The sequence below is a fragment of the Heliangelus exortis genome, chromosome 19, assembly GCF_036169615.1.
Source record: "Heliangelus exortis chromosome 19, bHelExo1.hap1, whole genome shotgun sequence".
In the NCBI taxonomy this organism is placed as follows: domain Eukaryota; kingdom Metazoa; phylum Chordata; class Aves; order Apodiformes; family Trochilidae; genus Heliangelus; species Heliangelus exortis.
In genome coordinates this window covers 7,936,005-7,963,667 of record NC_092440.1, presented here as the reverse complement: position 1 = coordinate 7,963,667, position 27,663 = coordinate 7,936,005, and the positions used below count along the sequence as shown (strand labels likewise).

Sequence of the window (27,663 nt, the reverse complement as noted above, 5' to 3'; positions counted from 1 at the left end):
TGGGAGATTTACCTGATGGGAGCTGACTCATCCCCTTTATCCAGCCAGTCCTGGGGTGGGATTATGTACATGCACCAGAGGCCCCAGTTGTAGCCATGGGCTGCATTGGCATATTGCTGCACTTCAAAAGTGTTGTACTTGATGTTGTCAATAGCTGGTAAGATGATTCGCTTTCGATCCTCTCTGATGCGGGTAAGTGCAGGTTCTACCCTGAGAACAAGAAAAACAGCAAAATGTTTGACAGCCATCCAGTAATCCCACTCTGCAGGCTGATAAAACAAAATTCTCTAACACTGAGAGCAGTAACCCAGGGAGATGGCAGCCCAGAACACGGCGGAGGGGGATGCAAAGCAGGTCACCGCCATACATTGAAGAGGCTGAGGCTTGGTGTGGAATAATTTACACAGCAATAGCACATGAATTACTGCCCTTATGAAGTCGTATCAGTGTACAACAGCACAAAACTTTACCAAGCACTTTTTCTGAGGCCTGGAGCCTGTAATTTTATTTGCAAGAGGCAAGTGTGGAGAGATGCTATCACCAAGCCTAACTAAATGGTCCCCTAATGGCTACACCACCGGGATGCCTGGTAGTGATTAAAACCTGCTCTTGCTGACACAGCCTAAAGAACAAAAGGTACACCAGGGACTGAAGAAATCTGAAGGTTGCTCAAAGGTTTTCATCTTGATTTTTAAGGACTGACCCCATCGGGTCTGGTTTGAATGACAAGTGTGGCTGCATTATGCCTTCTAAAACCTCTTTGGGGATCAGAAGGTTTCAATTGCCAGATGGTGCAGAAGCAGAGAGCTGCAGGATGTGTGCCATCATTTCAAAAGGCTTTAAAACATCAATGGACTTTCAATAGAAGCTACATCCCAAAGTGGTTCAGTAAAGCAAAAAGCTTCAGTGCAAACATTCATTTCTGACCAAGGTAGTCTGAAGTTGCCACGGATGTACAGAGAAACTGCTCCAAAGAGGTAGCAGGCTTACAGAAGGCTGGAAAGCCCTTCTCAAAGCAGTCTCTGAAACAGGCACTGATTTATTTCTTTGTAACCATGTTTCCCCTTGAAATAGGCTTTGAAGATTTTGCAGATCTCTCACATGTATCTTTAAGGGAATGGTGGTTTGCTGCAACCCACAGAGGTAGTAGGATTTTAACACTGATCTTTTCTCATTATTCTTTTGTTGCTGGTTAAAAGGCAATTCCTCCTTTGTGGTTTCAAGTTTGTTACTTTACATTTTGTTATCTTCAGTTTGTTTCCATGTATTTTCTTGTACAGGCCATCAGAAATGGACAAGTTACGAAACTCATTCAACCTCCATTTTCAATCATTGTCTCTGTACTTGAATATTTGTCTTTAATATTCACAGACTCTATATCACTTATAGGAGGGGATATGCTGCTTTCCTTCTCTTCTTTTTACCCCTCCCAGATCAGTACAAAGAGAAAGATTCAATGAAACCCTTGAGTATTGATGATGAGCTACTTAATGCAAATAAAATATCTGAAAACAATGTAAAATATGACAAAAAGGAGTCAAAGCATTTTGTTTGGAGAGAGGTCAAAGGCAGTTAAACTACTTTTATATGGATTCCTCTAGAAAAACGGAATCTGACTTTATCAGCTAAATGTCAATAACAGAGTATGAAAATTCTCATAAAAAGGATGATCACAGGGTTGGTGGGAAGAGAAGAATGACATTGCAAGTTGCAGCAATTCTCCCTGAGATCAAGTAATGAAAAAGCTAAAAGAGAAAAGAAATTCTTCTCCCTTAGTGTCAGATGTCTGCAATAGAACCCCCATATCCAAAGGTAATTGCCTCAAACTTTCAGTCTCAGCAGAGCCAGGCAGAGGCTGGCACTTTTGTAGTAAGATGTTTCTCATAATGATGTAGGCACTGAAAATAAGTGAGATTAAAAATGTTTCAGAGGAGCCTATTTTGATTACAAATGGAATTTAGCCTGCGACTTTGCAAGACAGCTTAAAATTGGACTGTTAAAGTGGATCCCCAAGAATGGTTAGTGAAAGAATGTGAAGAAAATATTTAACAGCCACTTTGATTTTCATCTCTTGATTATATTTGTGATTGTGTTCATCTGATACTTGTGTCTTGGAAATGCTAATCTGGGTCCTTATCTTCTTCCCAGCAAGAACAACAATCCAGCCCCAGCTCAGGTGGTGTTGTCACCAAACTACTCCCATTCCTCTACAGTTCAGCATCTGAAAGCTCTAACAGAAGTGATGGCTCTATAGATACCAGTGTTCTTTCCCTGCTTTTTTGCCTCTTCTCTTGGTTTTTCCATGGTGCATTTCAAGCAGCTTCAGGCAGCTCCCTGGTATAAAAGGGAAAGTGTGTAAGAAGTTGTTGAAGTCCATGTCCCCCACCAAGACCCTGCTGATGAGCTGCAATATGTTGGTTGTGTGTTTCCTTTCCATGTGGCCACTGCTGGCAGCAAGGCAGGATCCTGATTAGGTAAATAAACCAGATGTGCATTTTAAGATTCATCTCTATTTTTCACAGATGCAAAAATGTTGTATCTGCCTCAATGTACTTTATGGACTCAGAGTAGCATCTCTTGTTACCAAGTTATTTACTGGAGCAAGAAGCATATTCTCTCAGGCATATTCATAAACATGATGGATTTCAGTACACTAACTATAATCAAAAGATTCAGCTTTAAAGGTAGTGCTTCACATCATCAACTTTTTTTTCCACCCTAATGAAAACCAGACAATTTGGGCTGGAATTTGAGTGACATAAGAAGTTCCTGACTTATATCCTCTCTAAAATATATATATTTGTCAGTGTGCTCCTCTCTCTCTGAATAGATTGCTGGTGAATGGTTCAAGCCAGAAGAGAAAGGATAGTAAATTTACTTCTCTTATAGACTCCACTAGGCTAAAGGGTATTTTCACTTGGGCTTTATTCCTCTGAAGCAGTTCCAGAAATACAGTGACACAGAGCTGCAGTCCTATTCCCAGGACTCAGCCCTGTGATTGACAGTGCTCGGATGACACTCCACAAAGCACATCACTGTTCCATGATTTATGTGGGCTTCCCACAGGCACAAGGACGTGCTGGGAGGAACATCCACAGCCTGTGACTCCTCCTTACAGAAACTCTCTTGGGGAGCTTGTGGAAGGAATCTCTGATCAGGAGCAAATTCATTACCAAAGGATGTGTCAATTTGTCAAAGACTGTCAAGCACATCACTAAACAAAGCAGATGCATTTAATACATTTAATGCTTTAAATAAGTGGTGCAAAGATAAGCATTGGATTTAGAAAAGAGTTAGAAAGCAGAATTTAATCCAGAGTATAGAAAAAGTGTGTAAGAAGAATGAGACCAAAGGCAGGGGTCATACTGTGATCACAGAGGAATCTCTAATCCCACAATGTGTCTATCTCTGGACATACATGCATTCTGTAGGTCATATTGGGCTAATTCTGAGCAGCTCAAACCCCATGGGAAACCACAGCCAACAAAATTTTTTATGCTGCTTTGTATTCTTATCAGATTGCTGGAGAGGTCACAGCAATGGGAAAGTCTGATTTTTCACACTGCTGAAAAGAACAGCTTCTTCCAGATTAAAAGCAGATAAAAACAAGTTAGCAATGAGCTCCTCAGTGCACACAATTGTAGAATTTCCCTTTTTCAATACTTAAAAACACCTGCTGACTTCAAGGAGACTTTTATAAAGGCAAAATGTAGGAATAAATGCATGTGATCTAAGAGAAGCCACATGCATGCTGCAGGCCAGCTCCTCTGCTCCTGCTTCAATGGGCTTCACAACTTCAGGGCTGCTTTCCTTTCCTGACATGAAGCATCTGAGGAGCAGACCCAGAATACTTCTCAGTTCTTAATTAGAATGATTGCACTAGGAATTTGTCAGTAACTCCTCCCCTGAAGTTACTTTTTCTAAATTTGTCCAAAAGTAAATTCTTTCATAAATGACAGGAATTGCATTGGGAAGTGTCTCTCACATTCTGCCCAGTCCCAGCTAAATATCCAAATACCCTAATCACTGGGTTCTTTTGAAAGAAAGATGTATTTTTTCCCCTCTCCACAATACCAATTCTATTTTTTACTCAAAAAAAAAAAAAAAAAAAAAAAAAAAAAGAAAAAAGAAAAAAGAAAGAAATAACAAAAAAATCCAACCTATTATTTTTCCTCTTTCACAAATCAGAATTTATTATTTTTTTCTCTTGCAAGGACTTAAGTTCTCATAAGACATAAATGAAAGACAACATGGTCTTTTCTGCTAGATTTTATGGCTCAGCAGGTTTATCACCATATTTTACTCTGACTGTACCACTGTCAGATACCGTGAAGCAAAACCTTAACACAGGAATGTAAGAAAAAAATCTGTGTAAACCGAAAACTTATTTTGCATGTGATTTTATATGCTACCTCACATTTCCCTGACAATATCCATTTATCAGATGCAGACAAGCAGATCTACTGACATACATAACTCTTCACTGAGGCCAGCTGAGGAATATTTCATGCAGAATGCTTTCCCTTAAATAAGTGTTCAGAGAACTAAGAAAAAATAAATTTCAGAGTCCCTTCCTCAGTCACTAAGAGGAGAGAGAAATTCCCCATCTGTTCTACCTGACATCTCTATCAGCATTCCTGGTGCCCAGGGAGGTTTCAGCCCTGCAGCCCCCAGCCAGAATGGAGGGGAGGCAGCATAAATGCCTGCTGGAGAGTTAAAGATCAGCTTTTTGGCTGCCAAATCTGAATAGCTCTTTTCTGCACCACTGAAAAGCAATGAAGATGCTTCAATGAACACTCCAGGTTGTTTAGGTAGGTGAATGGTTGAAGGTGATGCTCTGGCATGTCCTCTGTATGTGCACTGGCACTGGCCCATGAATCTGAAAGGCCCACTTGGCTGATGTGGCAGGCTTCCCTCTCCACTCAGATAACATTAGTACACTTCTGCTATCTAAAATATGTATTCCATTAAATTACCAAACAATCCTCACTGATGATAGAGGAGAAAACACTCCCTTAACAAACACTTCTCCTTTCCTTTGTATTTGCATAAAAAGATTCTTCCAGGTGAAACAGCGTGGTACCAGGAATGCTGCAATGAGCCTGTGTTCTGAGCAGGAGTTAGAGATGTGAACCCTCTGGAGGGGAAGGACTGCAAATGTAACTTCAACCTCACCTTCAGCACTTCTCTCACTAGAAGAAAAGATCAGCCTGGACTTTGCCATATCCCCAAGGATCCACTTGAGCTTTAACCAGCATTTACGTGCTGGTAGAGTTTGGCTTATGGTGCATCGCATGAGAAAATGAGCAAGGAAATTTTTAAGCAAGCAAAGACCTTGTGGGTTTGCCTTACAAAAGCACAACCATGTCCCTGTTATATAGTACTTGGGATTAAAAAAGCCAGGGTTAACTTCCTTTTTCCTTTGCACACTTTCTTGAGAATCCATTGCCTGTGGCCACTGTAGCAAATGGCACTCCATGGTACAGTATAGATTAGCACCTGCAAAGTATTTTCCATAGACCTGAGGATCCTGATCTTTAATACTTCTTAGTTCATTAAAATGCCCATTTTCTATATTTTTAAAACACTGCCAGCTTCAGGGATAATCCACAGTGATAGGGTGTGTGTGGAACAGTCTGATGAATACGTCCTCTTTCTCATGTCGAGCTGTCCCTGTCCCTCTTGTATATTGAAATCTTTTGATGAAATCCTCTAACTCCACTGCTTCCTTATTGATACTCCCCCTTTGTCTGGCAAAATTTTAATTACTATGGTACTGCATAACCCCATTCAGAGCTCCAACACTACCTCTGTGACAGGAGCAAAAGCAATTCCTAAGATAGAATGCAAGAATAATACTCAGTCATTATGTCTTCTTTTATGTCTCCTAGCACCCTCTTTATGGCTGCTAATATATTGTGGTTTCTGCCTTTCACTTACTGATTTCTGCTCTCCTTCACTCAATGTGTCCTTATTCTCACCCAGAGAATTAACACTCCCCTCTGCTATCTCTGTTTCCTGCTCTCAGTTATTCCATAGTGCACTTCTCTTCTCATGTTATTCTTTCCCACCTCTCAAAGACCAGGATTCTCTGTAATGTTCAGCAACACAATTAGCAGCCAGGGCACAACTCTTACTGGGTGTTGCTTAACACTTAGTGAGTGGACCCAGTACAGAAATCAGAACAGGAATGAAGAAGCTTCAGAGGACTGAAAGGAGAACTGAACTGTATGAGCTCAAATACACACTCAGAGAGAGGAGTGTACAGGAGATTTTCACACACTTAAGTTCTTCTGGCTTGCTGACTCTACATACTGGCTCCTCCTGACATAAGGTAACCACTAAAACCAGAAAAGGTTCAACTGCAAGACAGAATTTTATATATAAACTGCACACCTACACTTTAATGTAATTGCAATTTTAAATTCTATTTGAGAACTAATAGCAGTAACCTCCCCTTCAGCTTCTCCTCCCCACTTCTGCTCTCACACCAGCAGTACTGGCTCACACTATCAAAAGCCTGAAGGGGACAGGTCAGTAGGAAATCTCTGCTCTGAGCTAATACATTCCAATACCTGAGAAGCAAAAAAGCAGCAATTAAGTACAGCACAATAAATAATTCAATAGTTAATTTGACCTGCCAGGTAGTAGAGTATTTTTTAATATCCTACTAGACTGTATTTTAGTTTAGACAAAGTGTCCCTGGAGAGTAATGCTGCAAGGGCCTGTGAAATGCTGTAGTGTGATATGAGGCAAAAACTCACCCATAAATGGGGAAACTCTTGTTTAAAGAGTAGTTTTTTGTTGTCAGGGTCCTGCATATTTCATGAGAAAGTAACAAAGTCTTCCTCTGCTTCTTTATTAGTTAATCTTCCAACTGATCAGTCAGGTAAAGCAGCCAAACTGGAAGACTAAAATTGTACTGCAGGTACTTTACTTTTAGACAGAATAGAAACCACCACAAAAAACTAATGCTCCTTTCTGTGGGAATGGAAGTGGCTTTTTAATTGCCTAACAAATAATCCATAGAGAGTTTTGAGCAGGAGCAATCTATGTGGCCACTGAAAACATGAAGATCCATTGAAAATGGGGGGAAATAGATGAGACTAAGAAGAAGATGATAGATGAGACTCATTGGAAGAATGGCAGAGCAGTACTCTAACAAGACATCCCTGTGTGACTATCAAGTTTGTAGGGTTATGGAGCAGGAGTAATGTTAACTTGGTAGCAAAAAACCCAAACCAGTACAGATTGAAGGACTTGTAGCCCCTCCTAGTAAAAGAAGATGAAAAGAAAATTGAGATGACCATAGGTGCACAGAATCAAAACTTGAAAGGAACAGGGAGAACAAAGCTGTCAGCAGCCCCAGAGGTTGAGGGGAGCAACAGGAGAAGCACCAGAAGGGAACACTGAGCCTCCACGTGTGGCACTGAAACAAAGGGATGCAGGATGCTCCTGGTGCACATTTGTGCATCCTCTGTGACTGCTGCAGAAGCCAAGTGGTCTCAAAGCAGCTGCACACACTGGCTCAGCAGTAATACTGAACTTTAAGAGCACTTGTTGAAAGGAGAGTACACCAGGGAGGATGCAGTAAATGCAAACACTTTTTATCTTGGATACACACAGAGGCTCACTTACTAGGTAGTAGTAAGTAGTCTAGCTTCTTGCTATGCTGATTTCCACGCTTCCTGACAATAATGCAAATCAGTAAGTTTAAAAAAAACCCAACCAACCAACCAACCAACAAACAAAAAACCCCAAACATTAAAGCAAACACACCCCCCTTTCCTGCTGGCTGACACCACTGTCCAGCTTTCTTGGGTACATCAATGAGATCTCAATGTCCTTTACAGAAATGAATACAAGATTCTCCACATGGTTCAGAAAACTGCTCAGGTAGGACAAGAGCTGCAAAAAGGACCCGGAGCATCCTCTCCCCAGTCCCTGCTCCTGTCCAGTATCTGATATTAGACTACATGTAGATTTGCAATGATTTGGAAGATCTAGATGCTTTAAAAGTAAATAAATAAATAAATTAAACCAGCTCTTAAGCTTCTAGAAAATTACTACAACTGCTATTATAGTCTTTCATAGTCCTGGAGAAAGAAATGGGATGAACATAATCCAGGTGTACTAGAAGACTTACTTTATTGCACCATTTTATAAAGATATTCATGAACATATAAAAATAAACACTCTACTCCTTTGCAATTAAATTTCTCTCTGGTTGTAAGTACAGCTATTTTTAGTTTTAATTTGGGGATATCTCCCAGAACTGCAGAGCATAATCAGCTCCACCATAACCTTGCATCATCATTATCAAACACCAGAGTAGCTTTGGAAAATACTCATTTTACATACTGAAGGTATCAGCAGCCCTCTCTGTTCCTTCAGTCCTGATTTCCAGTAATACCAAAGACTGGCCACGGAGTGGTGCTACAAAAATTTGTTCCAACTGCAGATCTGGCCCATTAAGCCCAAAACTGTGCTTGCCATAGTCAATACTGCTCCCTTGAAAACCAAAGGGGATGTGGCAAGGCATGCTAATTTCAAGCCCCATTAAAAATGTAGGGAACAATTCAACATTTCCCTCAAATGTAAATGTAAGAAAAATTATGAGGAAATGAGATTGGTATTCAAGTTTCTAAGAAGAAATGGCAGAAAATGACAAGGAGGTTTAAAAAAGCACTTGAGAGCATGCATCTGCATCTGGCCCAGAGCCTCCTTAATGGTGTCTCCCTGACTGACTGCTTTGGAGGGTTCATATTCAGTGTAGTTTAAATTACTTCTCTCTCCACTGAGCTGTACCAGAGCAGACACAACAGCTTTTTTAATGGATCTTGCAGCCATTGCAGAAGATTGTTGGCAATGTTGCAGTAATAAAGAATATTATTCAAAAGAAGTTGCTAATGTCACACCACCAGCCTCATCCCAACAGCTTTCCAGCTTCCCCATTGCTAAGCAAACGTCTTTCATGGCTTTTGACCCAGGGCACAGTGTGACAGGGCTGCTCTCCTCGTGGGAATAGCCAAAAACTTACCAGCCAATGTTGAATTCCACATGGGCATCAAAGAATCCAACAACAGGAGAGGTTGCTGCTTTCCAGCCTTGGATTCGGGCTCGGATCAATCCTTCTCGCTTGTTGTTCCGCACGATTTTCACCAGACCTGGGTATCTTTTGTTGACATACTGGTCCAGATTAAATTTTAGCTCAACTGCAGGGCAAAAAAAAAACCCACACAAATATTCAGAAGCCCTACAAAATTATCTTTTACTTTGATATCTATTGCAACAGAAAGGTAAAGAAAGCCTTAAATATTAAATCCTTATTCTCACAGATCCAAACCAAGCTGCACAGCTGTGGCACGGACCAGTTCCAAGGGCACCAACTCAGACAAATTTATTGCAAATCAGAGCAATTATTGTGAGACTTGCACAGGTTTGATATGGTCTGATGGATTTGATTACTGTTTTGAAGAGGTAGTTTACCTAAGTATTTTAAAATAATTAACATTCTAATTCTCTGGAGGAGCAGTTCTGATCTTACAGGAGTAAAACATGGGTGACTGGTGATTTTTTTTTCCTGACTTATGCTGTTCTGAAGGAGTTTTAAAAATAATCTCAATGGATTTTTGGTCAAGACCTAATTAAGATTAGAATTAATTTCCTTGAATTTCAAAGGTTTTTCCTTAAATATAATTAAGACTCTTCAATAACAGGCTTCTTCCCTGTTGAACTAAATGTATATTGAAGATTTCAGATAGACTTCTCTTTTGTTCATTTTCAGGCATTCAGCCACAGATGGTGCAGAAGTCGTTCACTTTATTCAGCTTCATTTCAATAGGCATATGAGCAGGCAAAGTACCAAATGGTCTCTGTATTTTTTTAACTAAATGTATTTTAGTAGTTCATTCACACTGCAGCTTATTCATAATGAGGCTTTTACTCAAATGTGTTTATTAGGAAAACTAATAAGAATGTAGAAGCTTCCAGGACAATGGGATGAGGGGGCCCATTCTGTTTTATTCTCATAGTCTAACTTGCTCCCTACATTAAAAAATAAAATAAAAAAATAATAAAAAAGGATCCCAGACTCTATATCTGATATTATCAATGCCTTTTTAAATTTAAGTCATGGAGAAGCAGAGTGTGCTGCCATGTAAAACAGGATAGAAACTATCTTTAAGGAGAATCTAAAGTCCCACTTTTTCTTGGAAGTAGAATTTAAACTATTAGTCTATTAATGTTGCTACTCCTATGGATCTAAAACTTTGGAGAAGAGTTCTATATTAAGATTGCCAATACAAACATCATTCATCCTGTGAGGGCTTCAATGAAATCACCAGAATTTATCCACATGATGTTTATTTGTTATAAAAATAGTTGATATTTACTCACAGCTTTGTGAAGCAGCTCTATAAACCCTCTCATTAACAAATATGAACTCTTGTAAAGATGAACTCATGTAAACTCTACACAAACATATTAACCATAAATCAGTGGTTGCATGTGTGACCTTCCTTCCTAGCTGTTTACATGCAGAATGACTCAATAGTGTTGCATCACAACATGATTAAAAAAAAGGCCATTTCAGCTAGTAGTGCTCTACTAGCTGAAATCTCTCTTTGATTTACATTTCCTGTCCATTAACCACACAGGATACAGCACTTGGGAAAAAACCACTTGTGTGTGCTCACCATTGTCACTGTTGTCATCCACCAGAATGATCTCCTTGAGCAGGTGTGATGGGGTGTGATTGACAACGCTGTGCACAGAGCGCAGGATGACAGAGAGAGCCTCGTTGACAAAGATAAAAACCACAGAGATCTGGGGCAGGTCCTCTGGGTAGGTCATCTGCTTGCACCTGGAGAGAAGAAAGAAAGAGCTGAAAGTTGCCACTGGGTGGTAAGAGACACTGAAGTCTCCTCTCCTCATTGCTCTCCAGCACATGGGGACTCGCAGCCTTTGTTCTTCCTAACTCTGAAAAAAGATGAGGTAAAAGTTCAGAAGTAAGAGCCAGGAGCAGCAAACTTTCCATCAGGTCAGTGAAAACCAAAGTGTACCCTGCATGCACACAGGGCAGTGGCAGCTCTCATTCTCTGGAATGTTAAAAGCATCTCTTGAATACCCAAGGAAGATCAATGACCTTGCTCAAAAACAACCTGGAGAAGACCCAGCACACTCTATAGGCTGTCTGTGCTGCCAGGGAAACCACCAGGTCTGGTGTTAATTTATAATGACATCTCATACTTTTCAAACCAGGGCCCAGTACATTTTGCATTTGCCCACACAAAAAACATTTGCCACCCTTTCTGATTTTGCAGTTTGTGCAGCAATACCAAACACATGATGTTTGTTTTACAGGCATGATATCTGCAAAAAAATCTGCTCCATCTGAGACATCACCTTGATAGGCACAACATCTTGAGATTCAGTTCCCTTTTGTGCTTGCTCACTGATGCTTATTTGTTACCAGCAGCCTGAGAAGAAGGCCTGGAGAAGTCATGCAGCACAGAACAAAGCCTTTGCTTCCTAAGCCCCTGGCCCATGTGCCTCTCTAACAGAGTAGTGCCTTATTTTAGTGGAATTCTCTTCCACTTGATGGTAACATTAAAAAATTACCTGTGTGTTCTTACAGTCAAAAGTCATTCAGAATTACCATTTTAATTACTGAACCTGCTCTTTAAAATACTGCTAATGATGTCACGGGAAATGACTTTTCCTGCTCTTGCCAAACTTTGACCTCTTTGCTCATTACTTTGGCATAATAATCACTTTTTCCCCCCCACTCTCAGCATTTATGGGGGTGAGGAGGGTGGCAATCACTTGACTGTTGGTAACCTCTGGAAATCAGTTATGAATTCTAGTGAAGTGCAATTATTCATAATTCCTACTCATGCCAGAACTATTTGCTCAGAGACCTGGGTACCTGTCATTGATTACAGTGTTACCATAGCTACTTCTTAGTGTCCTGCTGGTGGCCTATACCAATGATGTAAACACTTTAAAACAACCATCAAGAAGAGCATTGTGTAAAACTTCTGGCTAAGAAGTACACAATCTAAAAATGAAACTGGAAGAAATGTAGAGATTTACAGGAGGTGTGAACACTCTGACATTGCTCTCTGACTGTGAGTTTCCTCTTGACCACACCAACATATCCAAGAAGACCATCAGGAATACTTCACTAACAGGAAAGAGCCATCAGCTAAAAACAGGGACCTTCCAAGATTTTCCTTGATAAAGGACATCTTTGATCTAGCAGCGATTTGCTTCAGAGCAGCACTTGCAGTGCAGAGAGATGAGCAAAGGAAAGGGAGGATGAACAAAAAGGTCAGAAGCAGAGAAGCCTGGTGAAGGATCAAAGTGTTTTTCCTAGGAAAAGACAAGGAGCCACTGAAATACTACAAGGCCTCAGTGGTTTAAGCTGGGCTTCCCTTCCGATCAAGAAATTCTGCTGAAATTTTCTAAAGCAAAAAATATTTAGTTTATTGGCAAATGGAATGAAACAACCGGGCACCCAGCCATATGTTCATGTCCAGAGTGAAAGGCTGAGCTGGACTAATCCCCAGTGCTTTCCTTCCATCCTCCCACCTGAATTCTGAAAAACTCAGTGTTTCTTGTTCAAGCTTTAAAACAAGCATCCACCTAAACCATAACCTCCACTTCCAATTTATTTAGTTTTCATCATATAAAATCAATGCATTATTGTCCTAAGTGACTCCAAGGTCTCATTGGCTCACAAGACTTTTCATGTCCTGGTTCTCAATGATTACTTACATTGTGGGGCATCATGGACTACTTTAGATAAAAGGACGTTTTGAATTTGTTATTCCACCTGGGATATTCCTATAAATTCTCACTGCAGCCATCCTTCTGTCAGTTCTCCCCTTTCTGTTAGCAGGAAATAGCTGAAAAACTCCATTGTGTCTCCGTTTGGAAAGAGTGTTCCAACCATCATCTGTTAAGAGTATTTTGGATAACCCCACTGCAGCAGGAACATCCAGATGAGCAAAGGCAAATCTCAGAATTTAGCAGTGGTTTAAAAACCAGTCATAATGTTATTTATTACAGCAAGGATGAACAGCTAAAGAAGCTGTCCAGCTGAGCAGTCTTTTCAAAGCACAGCAGTGATTTAGGAGTTTATTTCCTGCCGAATTCCAGTCAACCTTGAACTCCCAACTCCTTAAGTCACTTCAGAAAATGAAATGGATGTAGTGAGGTAGTCAGAAGAACGTGCTGGTCCACTCACAGACATTTCTGATGATGTCTGAGAGCACAAGCAATCCCAGTCAGGGGACCTTTCCTTAAAAATCAGTGGGTGCTTAAGTGCTTTGTTGGATTGTTGCCCAAGTGCTTCCCAATGTATTCTGCAATTAGATACCAGCCACAGCAATTTACAGTTAATGCTTCCTTCATTCCAAGAAACTCTAACTAGCAGCTGACACTCTGAGCCAAACACTGATGTTAGCAACAAGTCACACACATGGATGCTCTGCTATCAAAGCACAACTGTGTCCACTGTCACCATTTCCATGGATCAGCTGAGGACAAATTAGACCTGATATGTGACACAGCCCTTCAGGGGCCTTTGTACAACATGCCAAGCATCAAACCTGAGGCATCCTGCTGCTGTTTTGGGAAGAGTCTTTGAGTGTTCTTGCTCTGTATTGGTTACTGCAGAGCTTGGCTGGCAACGCAGAGATATTTCCTTTGTATGAGACAGAGAGCTTGATGTCAGATTATTTTTCTCTGCTCTGGAGATGATTTTCACTCATTCTTTGCCTTGCATTGAATCAGTTCTTCAAATGAAAGTTTCCCAGCCAGCCCTGTAAGCCCAACTGTGAGCACTGTCTGTGCAGGCATAAGAAAACAGCAAAGCCTTTTCAGTTCACAGACCAGAATCGTGGAAAAAAAAAAAAAAAGATGGACTAACACAAAAAAGGTCACAGATTAGAAACTGAGATGATGAGAAAACAAAAGCTGCTCTGCTCATGGCAGCCCTGTGAGTTTGTGGGCATTAAAGGGAAGGAGCTTTTCTTTTCATGATGAAATTCAACAAGGGGAAGTGTAGAGTTTTGCATTTGGGGAAGAACAACACGATGTCCCAGTATAGGTTGGGGGCTGACCTGCTGGAGAGCAGTGTAGGTGAAAGAGACCTGGGGGTCCTGGTAGACAAGAAGATGACCATGAGCCAGCAATGTGCCCTTGTGGCCAAGAAGGCCAATGGCATCCTGGGGTGCATTAGAAAGGGTGTGGTTAGTAGGTCAAGAGAGGTTCTCCTCCCCCTCTATTCTGCATTGGTGAGGCCGCACCTGGAGTATTGTGTCCAGTTCTGGGCCCCTCAGTTCAAGAAGGACAGGGAAGTGCTTGAAAGAGTCCAGCGCAGAGCTACTGAGATGATTAAGGGAGTGGAACATCTCCCTTATGAGGAAAGGCTGAGGGAGCTGGGTCTCTTTAGTTTGGAGAAAAGGAGACTGAGGGGTGACCTCATCAATGTTTTCAAATATGTAAGGGGTGAGTGTCAGGGAGATGGAGTTAGGCTTTTCTCAGTGGTGACCAGTGATAGGACAAGGGATAACGGGTGTAAATTGGAGCATAGGAGGTTCAAGTTGAATATCCGAAAAAATTTTTTTACTGTAAGGGTGACAGAGCCCTGGAACAGGCTGCCCAGGGGGGTTGTGGAGTCTCCTTCACTGGAGACATTCAAAACCCGCCTGGACACGTTCCTAGGCGATGTACTCTAGGGGGCCCTGCTCTGGCAGGGGGGGTTGGACTAGATGATCTTTCCAGGTCCCTTCCAACCTCTAGGATTCTATGATTCTATGATTCTATGATTCTATGATTTTGTTTCAACCTTCATTCCTCAATACCTGCATTTTACTCAATTTGCATCTGATCCACCAGAAACATGTGAAGTCCTCTATATATTGGAGTGGGATTCCCAGTCCCTTTGAATGGCACTATTTTTTGTGAAGGGCTGACACTATAGCCACGCAGGTACTTCAGTCCATTAGCCAGGAAAAAATCTTTCCTACTTTCTTTCTCCTGTTTGCTCTCCAATCTGGATACTTGCTGAACATTAAAAATCAGTTTTGCCTGCAGACCTTAATATACTGAGTTGGAAAGGATTAGGCAATGAATTTAGAGATTTCTGACAGCTTTATCCTTCAAGAAAAAATGCAAACAAAATTAAAGCTGCTTCATGAATCTTTAAGATATTTAACACAGGATGTGTTTTTCTAATGAACCACTGTGATGGTGATGACCCTGGGTTTCTATTCTTCACAAACCTGATGAAATTGCTGGGCATGAAGAAAACTCCTGCAGCTCTAGGGAAAAAAAAAACAAAACACCACCATGCTGCATCCTCTGAAAGCTGTAGAATGGTCTGGGTTCCAGTTTTATAGCCAGGGAAAAGAGAGGGAGCAGCATTTGATGATCAATGAAAGGCCAAAGGTAAATACTAAAAAGATCATTGAATCCTTGCTCACTAATGCTCACAAACACTACTTTTAATCACCAGATCAATGTGTATTTTGAACACAGTTAAACCAGAGGTTCAGAGTAATCTTACGTACATGGTTATGTTTTAGTAACTAAATTCTTCTGTGACTTTCATAGGCCCAGAAGATTTATAACAGCTAAATCCCTAAACTTAGTGGCTAAATAAGTTCAATGTCTGATTTCTTTCTCCAGGAGACCACTGAGGCTTTCCAGCTGGTGCTAGATGTAATATAACAACTTCTCAGGTCCAGAAATAAACTAGCATTATGATTTTGTTCTGCATTGGCACAAAACTGAAAATGTGACAAGCTGCAAACATCTCCTTCCCCAGCATGAGTTTCAGCTGCTGTCTGGTCCCCAGGAAAAGCAATGACAGGCTACAAAACTGAGTAGCTGCATGGATCATGAATCTGTCAGACAGAGTGTTCCAACTCCTTAATTAATTCTCTTCCTCAATAGAAGATATTAACTGTATCATGCCATAACATTCTATTAAGGATGGATTTTTCTTCTTTCTCCAAAAGAAAAAAAAAGAAAAAAAGAAAAACAAAAAAAACAACCAACAAAAAAACTGTTAATTTTTTGAGTTCAAGACTTACATGTACTTTCTCCTCCTGTTTTGCAGCTGGAGGACAGCATATCCTAAGCAACATAAAATACAAATATGCACAGCTGTGGACACCTCAGAACCCTCTCTTCTCTGTCCTATTCCCTTCATAAAAAGACAAAATTTACAGGAATTGCTGTCCTGTAAGACTTTCATGAAGGAAAGAGCCCATTCAAGCTGAAACATAGACCCACAGGTAGGTTAAGGTTACCCATGAATTTGAAGTAGTGCACATGGGACAAGTATTTCCTGAGAATCAGTCATTTTTATCCTTTTTCCTCTCTTTTTAAATTCCAGGCCAGTACAACTGGGACTAATTCCTCTGCACAAAAACCCCAACCCATGTTTTTATCTTTTGTTTTTTAACGTGTTTGCTGCTCTATTTGGCTTGATTCCTCCCTTCTCTATGATAAAGTGTGGTGGAAAGCCTTGAGAACCTTCACTCAGTGTCTGGCAGCACAATATATATGCAATATATATATTAAGACAGGCAGCATGAAGATGACCTCACTTGTAAAGAATATTAACTCTTATATTTAGGATTATTAGACACTTCAAAAGTAGCTGCCACACACATCAAGTAAGATGCCCTGTGTTTCAGTGAGCTATTTCTGACTTTCCTCAGGCAAACAATACCAGAAACATGCCACCATGTTTAATACTTGTATTGATTTATATATTAAGAATACTAGTTCCATCACTTTTAAAACAAGTCCCTTTATGAACATGAAAAATGGCTAAAAGCTCATGCTCGGATCCTTCAGTAGTAAAAAGTATTTGCCTTTTTTTTGGTAACTTAAGTTGAGTCACTAATATGTTTTGAAGTACCATCTGTAAGAAATTTCCACTCTATCCCCTAGTGTGCCCATTCAGATCTGCCTGTGGCTGTATGCACGCTGCATCACAAAGCATTAGGATGATTGGAAATTAATGGAGAAGCTGAAATCTGCTTTCAAATGCTTTTCAAAAAATCCCCAAAGAAAATGTGTCTCCCATGCAACTTTAGTTTTAATGGTGCTGCACTTAAATTCAAGGAAGAGCCCAGCTAAATTCCCAGTGGCAGGTATTCTGCCAAATTACTTTCCAGCTACAACGTGAACTCAGCTATTTAGTTGCATTTCCAACAGTGATTTCTGACAGATTTCCCACTAGGAAGTACTTCTTCACTCAGGTTGATGCATCAAGATCCCCAAAAAAGGATCTTTATGGCAAATGAAGCATTAATCCCAGCATGTCTGAAAGGAGTAAGAAGGTAACAGCCCTGATACCCAAAAGTGGACTATGCAGCTTAAGACACCACTTTCTCTACAATGTCTCTCCCAAATGCACTCCAAGTCCATGCCAGATATAAGGAAAAAATAGAGGAGTGGATGAAATCAAAGGAATAATTTTCAGTAAATAATGCTCAAGAGTAAAATCACCATTTTGCTTTTGCACAGAACAGTTTGCTGTACCCTTGAAGCTATTTGTTATTTAGATAATAATACATAAATACAGAAAGTTATCTTTGACTGTTAAAAAGATTACTGCAAATATTTAATATTCAAAAATTCGGGGTACTTTTTGTTTATTTTTTATTATCTCAGTCCCTCAGCTGGTGCTGGTGGTGGTGAACAGAGGCTGAGTATCACAGAATTACCTAGAAATGTAGGGCAATAAAAAGTTTTCAAGGTAACTGCTGCAGAACACTTCATGGATTTCATTACAGCTTTGCTGTCACGTTGCAGTGTTGTGGTAAGGAGGAGGAGAGAGAAATGCAATAATTTTTCCACCACTGCTTCAGCTAACAATGTTTTTTATGGTCTCAGGAGGATATACAACGTTTGGCAAACAATCCTTTCTTTAATGGGCTGGAGTGTATTTCACAGGAGACCAGCTTTAATCTCTGGTCAAATCCAGTTATTCAGCAGAATATTTCTTTCCACCTTTGTCCAAACTGAGAATGGTTGGAGGAGTAAACCATCAAATGAGAGGTGAGTCAGAAACTGAGTGAACCCACTAACTCACTGCCTGGCAAAACTCTAGTGTAAAGCTCTTGATTTTGCCTTGTGCCAGCAGCTGCCAAGCTGGTTGTAGCCCAGAAAGGGAAGGCTGGCCCAGTAATCCCAGCACTTGGTGAGCTGAGGTGATACAGAAGCTGATTTGACTAACAAGCCAAATGCTTGAACATCAGTCACAGGGATTCTGCCCTTGCTTTTAAATGATCAGTTTTATCAGAGTGAAAACAGACTTCAGTTTATGGTATGTGGGAAGAATTATGGTTCAAATAGAGCAGTGCTCCAAGAACAAATGCATAAAGAACATAGATTTAGAACTGAAAATGGGAGCATTAATTCCATGCTGTTTAGCTGCTTTTTATAGGATTGAGCAGCACTTTTCTGAGCAGGAACAAGTTCATAGCAGAGAGGACAACTGAAGGTGCATGTGCCACATTGTGTTGCCCTCAGCAACCTGAGGCAGGAATCTGCCCAACAAATGAAGTCTTTTTAACAAGAGATGATGCAGCACATCCAAGGGTTGTACCAGACTTTGGATCAGGACTCTGCAGGATAAATCAGTGGGCAAGACCAGCTTTGCAAAAACTTAAGAGCACTCAGATCCTGAAATGCAAGAAGACTTTGCTCCTCTTTAGATGCTTCCCAATGATACTTATAGGATTGTTCTTTGTGTATTATTGCCACTTTATGAGATGTCTTATTCAAATAAAGCAGTTAAGCATGTTTTAACTTCACTGGGGTTACTTGTACACTTAAAAACTAGGAACACATTTAAGTGCTTCATTGGACTGGAGCCTAATTGCTCTTTTATAGCTTTTGTTTAAATTAAAGGCTAGCTAGAGGTGAACAGCACAGTATTCAATGATTTCATGCATTTAGCAGTTAAATGTTAGCAACAGTTTCTTACCTTCTAACTGTTCTGGGCACTTCAGAACACTTGCATTTTAAGTTAATTTTGGTTACGTTTAGAAGTAAAAATATTTTTTTAAAAAATCCATCTCCGCTTGCTGTCTAACATAAAGCTAATATCTAGGGCACACACTTCATAGCAACAAAATACTTCGACATGTTTTTTTTATATTTATGAGCTCCTATCCTAAATCAGAAAAACGGGTCAGCATATGCTTACTCTTCATTCAGGTTGACAGAAATTAGGCCCACATCCTACACCAGGCAACACATTTAAGTCAATATGAGGGTCCAAGGACACACTCTGGTCTTTCCCTGACTCCAAGAAGCTGTGGCAATTCCAGCACATCCACATCCATGCACTGCTCCTGCCCAAATCTGCCTGCTGAGAACCCATTTCCTTTTTCACTCCATGCTTTCTGGTGTTTTTCCTGACTTGACCATAAACATTTTAAAGTCACATCCTCAGTGTTTGCCATCAGGAAGGAACCTAGAAGTGAGTGCTGTGCACTGGAGAAGCAGATTATTCCCATTAAGTATCTGCCCAGCAGTCTCGGGCTGTGTTCAGAACCATTCTGTTCATCTATAGACAGACACATTCAACCTCTTCCATCTTTCTATTTCCTCAAATATTTACTTAGAAAAAATTTCTCCCCACTGCTTCCAGAGATTCCCAGGGCTGTCAGGCAAAGGGTTTGAGTGCTCCTCTATGAGCAAACAGACCACAAGTTCCTTCTCTTGGGTACCCGTGGGTTAATAACACCAAGGCAATAAGGCAGTGAACTAGCTGTAGGTCAGGCATTTGTTTTCAGGCAGTGCAGAAAATACAGAAGCAAAGCTTCAGTGTCATTTTTATCTTGAGTTTAATGTAAACTGAACCATCATCCTCTGGGACAACTGTGTCTTCATGAAACAGGCACAGAGGGGATGAAACCTTGCTCCAGTTGCTGAATGAGACAACTGTTCACTTGTGGATGGAAATAACGAAAATTGATGCCATTCCTCTGGAATTTTAGGGGTAGAATCTAACTCAGCAACAGCTCCCGAGAGTGTTTTAGTGCAATGTTTTAATTATTATTGCTGCTATTAATATTCTACCATTAGTCAAGTCTGAACTACCATCTCTGCCAGAGGTGTGTTTCATACTACCCCAGAGGCAAGCCTGGTGCGAGGTCATTCTGAAGACAAAATAGATAAATGCAGACTAACAAAAGGCTGGGAGTGTAGAATAAATAGTATACTCATCCCTTGGAGCAAAGAAGAAACAACAACTAATTAAGGAACTGTTTGACAACCTGAAGGCATCTCACACAGGTAAAATGTAGCTCCAGAGGGCTTCGTTCTAGAATTTGAGAAACCAGGAGCTTTGTGCACAAGCAATACACAGAGGAGAAATCTCCTGTAATTTAAAGCTGCCTAAGGCCTCACTGATAAATCCTGCCATGCCACCAAAAATTCCAGGTCCACTTAAACCAAGGGGATTTGGATGTTGCCTGGTATTTGCATGACAATTGTCCTCATTTTCTCTGTTTAATTCAGACATACAAGGAGAGATGCATATCCTTGCTGGGTAGCCAGCTCTCCTGTTCTTCTCCATTTAATAGCTTCTTGTCATTGCTACAGTGATCCCCATACACTGTATCAGCTGTATGATAATTCTCTACAGAAAACAGACTAATGTTGCCTCCTTTATGTCACTACTGTTAACCTTCTGCTGAGAAAAGGCCTTCCAGCTTTCTTTCTGGGGAAAGGAGATAAGAAACACTGATTCAGAGTATTTTCCAAGCATTATTTTCATGTATATGCTAAACTATACACCAGAGGTAGTCAGAATAATGTACAGAGGATTCTTAACTTAAGGGAGTGCAGCCCATATCAAGTTTCTTTGGGAAGAATAACTTTGCCTCAAGTATTCATTAATTATAGACTTAGGTTAGTCATCTTTCTAAGACAGAGCATTTTACTTGCATGCTGAATGAAAGAAAATAAATTAGAAACACTGAGCATGCTCTGCATTTCCCCAGTGACTCTGCCTCTACAATACTTCAGCTACTTAAAAGCTCCATCACAACTTCTGTGTGAAAAATGAAATTTCCCAGTACAGTGAAGAGAGTCATCAAGAACCAAGGAGATCAGGAATCTGATTTTACACCATATTTTACACCTTCATCTCCTTCTTCTATATGCAGAGAGGGGGGTTTTCGCCACCCTGGAGTTCTGAGGCTTAGAAACACATCCTGCTTCATCTGAAAGTGCCTGGACAGGAAAGAAATAGAGAAGAGGGACCCACCCTGCTGGCTTTGCAGAGGAGGCATCAAGGCATGTGCCTGCAGCTCCTGCTCCTTAGGATCTGCACCATATTTCAAGAAGAAGTCTCTAGGTGGGAACAGGATTTGCTATGGCCAAAAGGATGCAGGCCAAAGTTACACAACAGTTTGTTATTAAGACAGACAACTGGCTTGGTAGATATTTAGAGAAAAGAGTTCACAGACTGTATGGGAAGCAATTGTTCCTGGGCATCCTTTGGAATTGCATCCAGCAAGGTTACCTGGTCCTGGTTTGACTTTGGTTTGGTCTTGAGATGGCAGCAGAAGCCTTAGAAGCAATCCCCAGAAGCCAAACATTTTTCACTAAGCTGGAGGAACAGAAAACAGAGGCCCCATACTTCAACATCATAAAACTGCCAAACAACTTAACTGGCAGGTGCTGTTTCAAAGAAACAAAACCTTGTAAAGCATCTAGAGCAAGCTAACCAAGATAGGGAGCTTACTTCTGTCAGGTACTTCTGGCTCTGGCTAGTTTTAAGAGTCCCTCACTTTTATTAGCACTAAATTCACTCAAACCAAAAGACACAGGCAAAACAAGCAAGAACTGAGGCTATTAAAATGAAACACTGCATCAACCTGGAGCTCACAATTCAGTTTTATGTCAGACAGAAGAGTAAATTGTCTGACATTTTGGCCTATTTATGTTTTTATCACAAAGACACAAACACCAACAGCTAAAAAACCTTGATTTTATTTGACCTGAAACCTTGGCTTCCTTATACTATGAAACCTAGCCAAGTAAAAAAAATAGGAACCAAATCCAGCTAACTTTTCAATTAGTACCAGGAAGGCATTTGGAGATAATACGTATCTCACATTGTCAGCAGAACTAAATTTGTATGCACATTTTAAGAAAAGGGGAACATCTTTACCTCAAACCATTTGAGGAACCCCTTCAAAGATGCAAGGATATCAGGCATAGTGTAACAGAGATACATGTAAGAAATAGGAAAGGAAAAGAAATACCACCCTAACTCATTGCCTGACTTGTTCTGCTACTTGTTTTTAACCTGAAAAGTGATATCATGGAGTCTGCAACATAACATGACAGTTCAAAAATTTACAGGAATACCCTATTCTCCCTGGAACTGATAGTGGGAAACAATCAGCAAATGGGTCCAGGAGAGGGAGATGAAAGAAACATTAAAATGCCAACACAGAGCTGCAGAGAGCTGTAATCCATGGCTACATCTCAGCAGTGCTTCTGCATTACAGGTATGTAGGTAGCTGAGAAAGAATATCAGAATCTGAAGACAGCAACCCCACAACTGCTGTTCTTAAGGAGGGAATACTCCTTCTGCATATGCTTTGGAGCATTCAACATTTGGGATTGGATTAATCTGAAATCCTATTTAATCTGGCTGTCCTAGGTTCCTGAGGGCAAGACCTCCACAGGACAGTACTATACAGCTTAAGCATGTTTACTGTGTCATCAGCTTCTCTGTTGACTATAGAAGCAGCCAAGTTGATCACCTTCCATTACATGGCTAATTTTTACTCAGCATTATGCAACCCACCTTAGGTAAACTGCTCATGTATTCAAGAGTATGTTCTGGTGCAGGCAAATTGCAGGGAATGGCTCCCAGTCTTACTGCATTTAAACACAACATTGCAATCAGTTTTTTTCATTTTTCATGCTCTCTAGTTAATCAAATTCAGCTTCCACTAAATCTACATTTACTAGTGCTGACAGTCATGCAGAATTTGTCTTCAACAATTAATATACACAAAGGCTGCAAAAATGTAACAAGAGGAAAATTACTGCATTCGAAAGTAAGGGGTTTTGGAAAAGACTGTAAATTTTATTACTCTTTTTGATTTAGCCTTGCTGGTCCTCCTTTCATTATCCCATGGCCCACTGTTAATAATCAAGATCTGTGTTATATGCTTTGTGATATAATTAAAGTCACTACATAATTGGAAAGACTCTCTGGCAAGAAACAAAAGGGAATCAATAGTATATCTAGTGGGAAAAAAACAAGAAATCTTCTATAAAGTATCAGAAATAACTGTGATACTGTGGAGACAGCATGGAGCCCAGGGAGTCTGTGCTGAGGAGGAGCCATGTCCTGCAAAATTTTTGGAACTATCTGCACAAGCCCTTTGCAGAGAAAAGCAGAAGGCTTTGCATTAGTGTAACCTGGGTCCCATCTCATGGTCATGCCCTACAGCTGGTGATCAAGTAAAAGCAGTCTGAGAACCCTCCTGATGGTGGCCTGTAAAAAGCAGTTGGAAAAATTCTCAATAATTTCTGTTACTATTGGGAAACATGGTCACAGTGTTAGTCTGTTCCTCAGTCAGCTTTCTCAGTGGAGCAATGTAACACTGTATAGCTAATTAAATATTCAAAGACCTAATGGTGTCCTGGGATTTTGGAGAACAAGGTTTCAGCCCACGTTCCAATGAACATATCAATTTTTATGCAAAGCCAGCAAATGTCCAGCAGAGGTTGGAAGAAGACTTCCAATACCTTTACAAACATCCTCAAGTCACAGCTACAGGTCTCAGTGACAACTACAGAGGTACAGTAAAAATAAAGAGCACTGGTCATACACCAGTGCTGGTTGGTGGCACCTCTTATTCACAGGGAGTTGCCTTTTCCAGGTGAGTTTTCGCATCCTACAGGGGCTTTACATAGTTGCAGTCTAAGCCCTTTAGAGCCAAACAGAAAATGCTTCCCAAAATGCAGTGATAAGCCTTGGGCATACACAGGGATACACAAATAAGCACAGCTGGCCCAGAGGCAGCAGCACCAGCAAATTTAGGTTTTCAACTGATTTTGTAAATGAACTGAGTCAGAATTAATTACACTGCTAACTATGCAGTAGCTGGTCAGAGCCCAGCTCTCTGCAGAGGAACAAGCACAGGTTTACTCTGTCCACACCAGTTCCTTCTGCTCTTGGACAAGACAGAAAGTCAGCTCCAAGGGGGACATCCCCAGGCAGCCGTGTCACCAACTGTGTGTACAGATACCTGTGCACAAAGGTTCCTGTCCTGTTTGTCTCTGCTCATCAGAAATCCTGATTTCTGAAAAGCTTTTGCTTTGTTCAAATATTCCATGCAAAGGCACCCATTCTGTTGCACTCTGGTTAACCTGGGAAGAATCCTAAGGGTGGGTTTTCATTTGGAGGCTCTTGTGCCATTTTTCTTCGCAGTGCAAAGAATACTCAGAGTCCCCAGAGGATTTGAAAAGCAGGTCATGAGGCAGAGCAAACTGCAGAGGTGGAGAAAATGCAATAATACCAGGTCTAGCCTCTCCAATCCACTGATCCAAGAACTGATGCATTTTGAAAGCCATCTGCCTTCCTGTCCTGCTCCTGCAGGGACATCCAACCCAGAGAGGCAGAGGAGCTGCTGCTCCCACAGCCCCGGGCAGGGCCCCCGGTACCAAACCACTGATCCTCCTCTCCTGAATCTGCTAACTCAGATAGGATTTGGCTCTAGAGAGCTGCTGACTGATGGTGCAGCTATCACAGTGAGTCCACAAAGCTCTACTGCCAAAAGAAAGGGTCAAACTCAAAGGTGAGCAGCCTGATTTCTCTAAAGACTTGAGCTGATGGGCTGCTGAAGGACAGGGTCTCACAGAGGTTGCCTTCTAGCACCTGGCCTCATACTCACTGCTGTCATTAAACCCTTGAATGAACAAATCAGAGGTCTAGTTACAGAGTTTGCTGCCTTGATAACACTATTTGATCAATCCTTTTTGATAGGTAACTAAAAAAGTTTTTCCTTAGATACAGAGTGGAGTGAACCATTAATTACACTCCAGAACCCTGGAAATGCAATTCCTTGGGTATTGTGAAAAGCCTATAGCAAGCAACAAAAATGCTTGCCTCTATAAAAGAATTGTATACAGGAATGTAATTTCCTTGAGACCAGATTCCTCTGCTTCTTATGGCTAAAGACTTGAGTAGCCTCAGCATTAATAAGTTTGTTCCTTAGGGCTGGCTTTTTTCAATACAAACATCCGTGACCATTGCACAAAGAAATATCTTCTTTGGCTGATAGAGCCAGCAGACTGAATCCATTAAGTATTATTGTTATCACTGAACTGCCACAGTGTGCTCAGCATCAAGTTGCACAAAAAAAAAAGATCAGTTAAATTAAAGATCCTCACCAAGTGGTGACAATTTCTTGTAAAAGCCAATTTAGTCCTTATGGAAGCTCTGGGATCACATTAACTTTTCTCAAAAGTGCACATAATGCATCCCAGCAAGAGGTTTTGACAAGTGCATGTGTGTGTGTATGTGTGGACATGTCCTGCATGTAAAGAAGCCCCAGAAGTTATTTTAGCTGCAAAGTCAAGTGATAGAAAGTCAGATAAAGCCAGATTTACAGGTATTCCACCTGTTTAATTCAGTCCCTTGTGATCCAGTCTGTGCCCCACAGAGAACAGGGGAAGAGATGCTATCCTAAGGGTTGATGCTCAGGTTTGAATGCATCTGGTTAGTTGACACTTCCCAGTTTTCCAGGATGCCACACTGTAAAACAAACAGCTTTTGTAAGCTTGGGAGCCTTTTCCCTGTCTTTGAATTAAAATCCCTGAGGTTTTGACTTCTTCTGCATCCTTCATCTTCGAAAAAGTCAAAAGCTGCTGTCATATGGGGCCACAGCACCTCTGCCTTCATGCATGACTGGGAAGGACTGAGTCTGATGCTTTGTTACAAGAGCACAGAGCTGTATTCTGTGCTACAGCTGGCAGCAGTGAAGGCTGCAATTCCCCCCAAAGGGAAGATGGATGGCTGCTCCTGCTCCTGAAGCCTGTTGCAGCAATACAGCACATCCCAGTTCAAACTGCTCTCTTGCTCTCTCTACCCCTCACAAATCAGAGCACTTGGAGACAAATGACTGAGCAGGGGTTTAGGTGGCTGACTCTGGCACTTCTGTTCCAAAGTGTGGGATCTCTATCAAACTCTCAGCTGTGTTGCTCCAGGTCTGGTTTTGACTGTTCAGTCAGACTTTGGCCCTCTGACATTATGGTAAAAAAAGGCACACACACAGCCCAGCAGATTTCACAGCATTCCCATGGGTAGGACTCAAGGCTGTTCTACACCTGTACATATGGATAGGGATAACTGATACAAATACCTGTGCTTATGCTTCCCCATGCATATACATCAATGTCATTAGCTAACACTGGATTTATCTTCACTAATTACTCAGGTTTTTGTGGTTGCAGCACTCATTTTGAATATAGAAGAACATAAATTGAAATTAATCCAGTAATATTTTACCATTAAATAACACCTTCCCCAGAGAACCACAGAGCAAGTTCTAAGTTAGTCGTGTGCTTCCAAGGGAAAAATAACCTGTTCCTTACAAGAGAAGCTTCTCTATCTTCTGTTGCACAGAGGGAACAGGGGATGTCAGTGAGGGCTAGGAAGTCCTGCTAATATTTTACTGCTGGAAAGAGAGAGATCAGGACGTTAAGCAGCCTGAGCTCCCTGCAATATATTTCCCACAGTGGTATAGCCCCTGAAAAGCTTCAGCACACAAGGACCAAGGCTGGGGCTGCAGCAGGGACATGCAGAGTCCTGTGCTACTTTTCTTCCCCTGCCTGTGGCTTGCTCTTCACTCAAAAAATGTTTTTCAAGCTTAATATGTGCCTGTGTGACAGGGCATTAAAATAATTCCACAACAAGCATTATGAATTCCCTTGTAACAAAACTAATCCTGCAAAATTCATTTTGCATTAATGTAGTTTTCATATGTACTCAAGAAATTTACTCTAGAATTTAGATAATGACAGTACTAACCAGACCACTATTTTCATATATTTTAACAGACAGCAACCTATTGACTACTTTCCACTGAGTACATGAAGTAAAATCTTAGGTCAGTCCAAAACTAGAACAATCAGCTGAATGATTAATTCTAAAATTATTTAGAGTATTTCTAAATACTCATCAATCAACCATAATAAATCCTGAGTGTTCTGCCTGCTATTGAACTCAAACACATTTCCATCCTAGCACTCAGCTACACTGCATTCAGAGCTGCTTCATGGCAAAAGTCATCATTAAGGGATATAACATATTGTGGAAAGATTATTGGCACAATTTTAAAATCAGACCATTTGATTTAGGTGAAGTCCAACGAGAAACAAAAATTTTATTCAAGATCACACTGAATACACTTACAAACTATTGGGGAGGCTTTGCATTGTTTTATAAAACAAAATTGCAACTTTTTCCCTTTTCATGTCTCTTGAAACTAAGTTTAGCTTGAAATCTCAATTCACAGCATGTTTTTGAACTGCTTCCCCAGGGCTGTCTGCTTTCTACAGAGAGACAGAATTCAGGCTGTGGGAGGTGCA

At 40.8% G+C, this 27,663-nt stretch overlaps 1 protein-coding gene across 1 annotated transcript in view; it reads right to left on the bottom strand.

Moving 5' to 3' along the window:
• Window positions 1-27,663, bottom strand: part of GALNT9 (polypeptide N-acetylgalactosaminyltransferase 9) — a 129,013-nt gene that overhangs the window by 76,515 nt on the left and 24,835 nt on the right. Inside the window, exons 3-5 of the mRNA XM_071762991.1 lie at window positions 10,698-10,864; window positions 9,041-9,215; window positions 13-210 (exon numbers count right to left, since the gene is read on the bottom strand). Of these exons, the coding sequence (XP_071619092.1) occupies window positions 13-210; window positions 9,041-9,215; window positions 10,698-10,864 (540 nt within the window). The remainder of the gene's footprint in view (window positions 1-12; window positions 211-9,040; window positions 9,216-10,697; window positions 10,865-27,663) is intronic.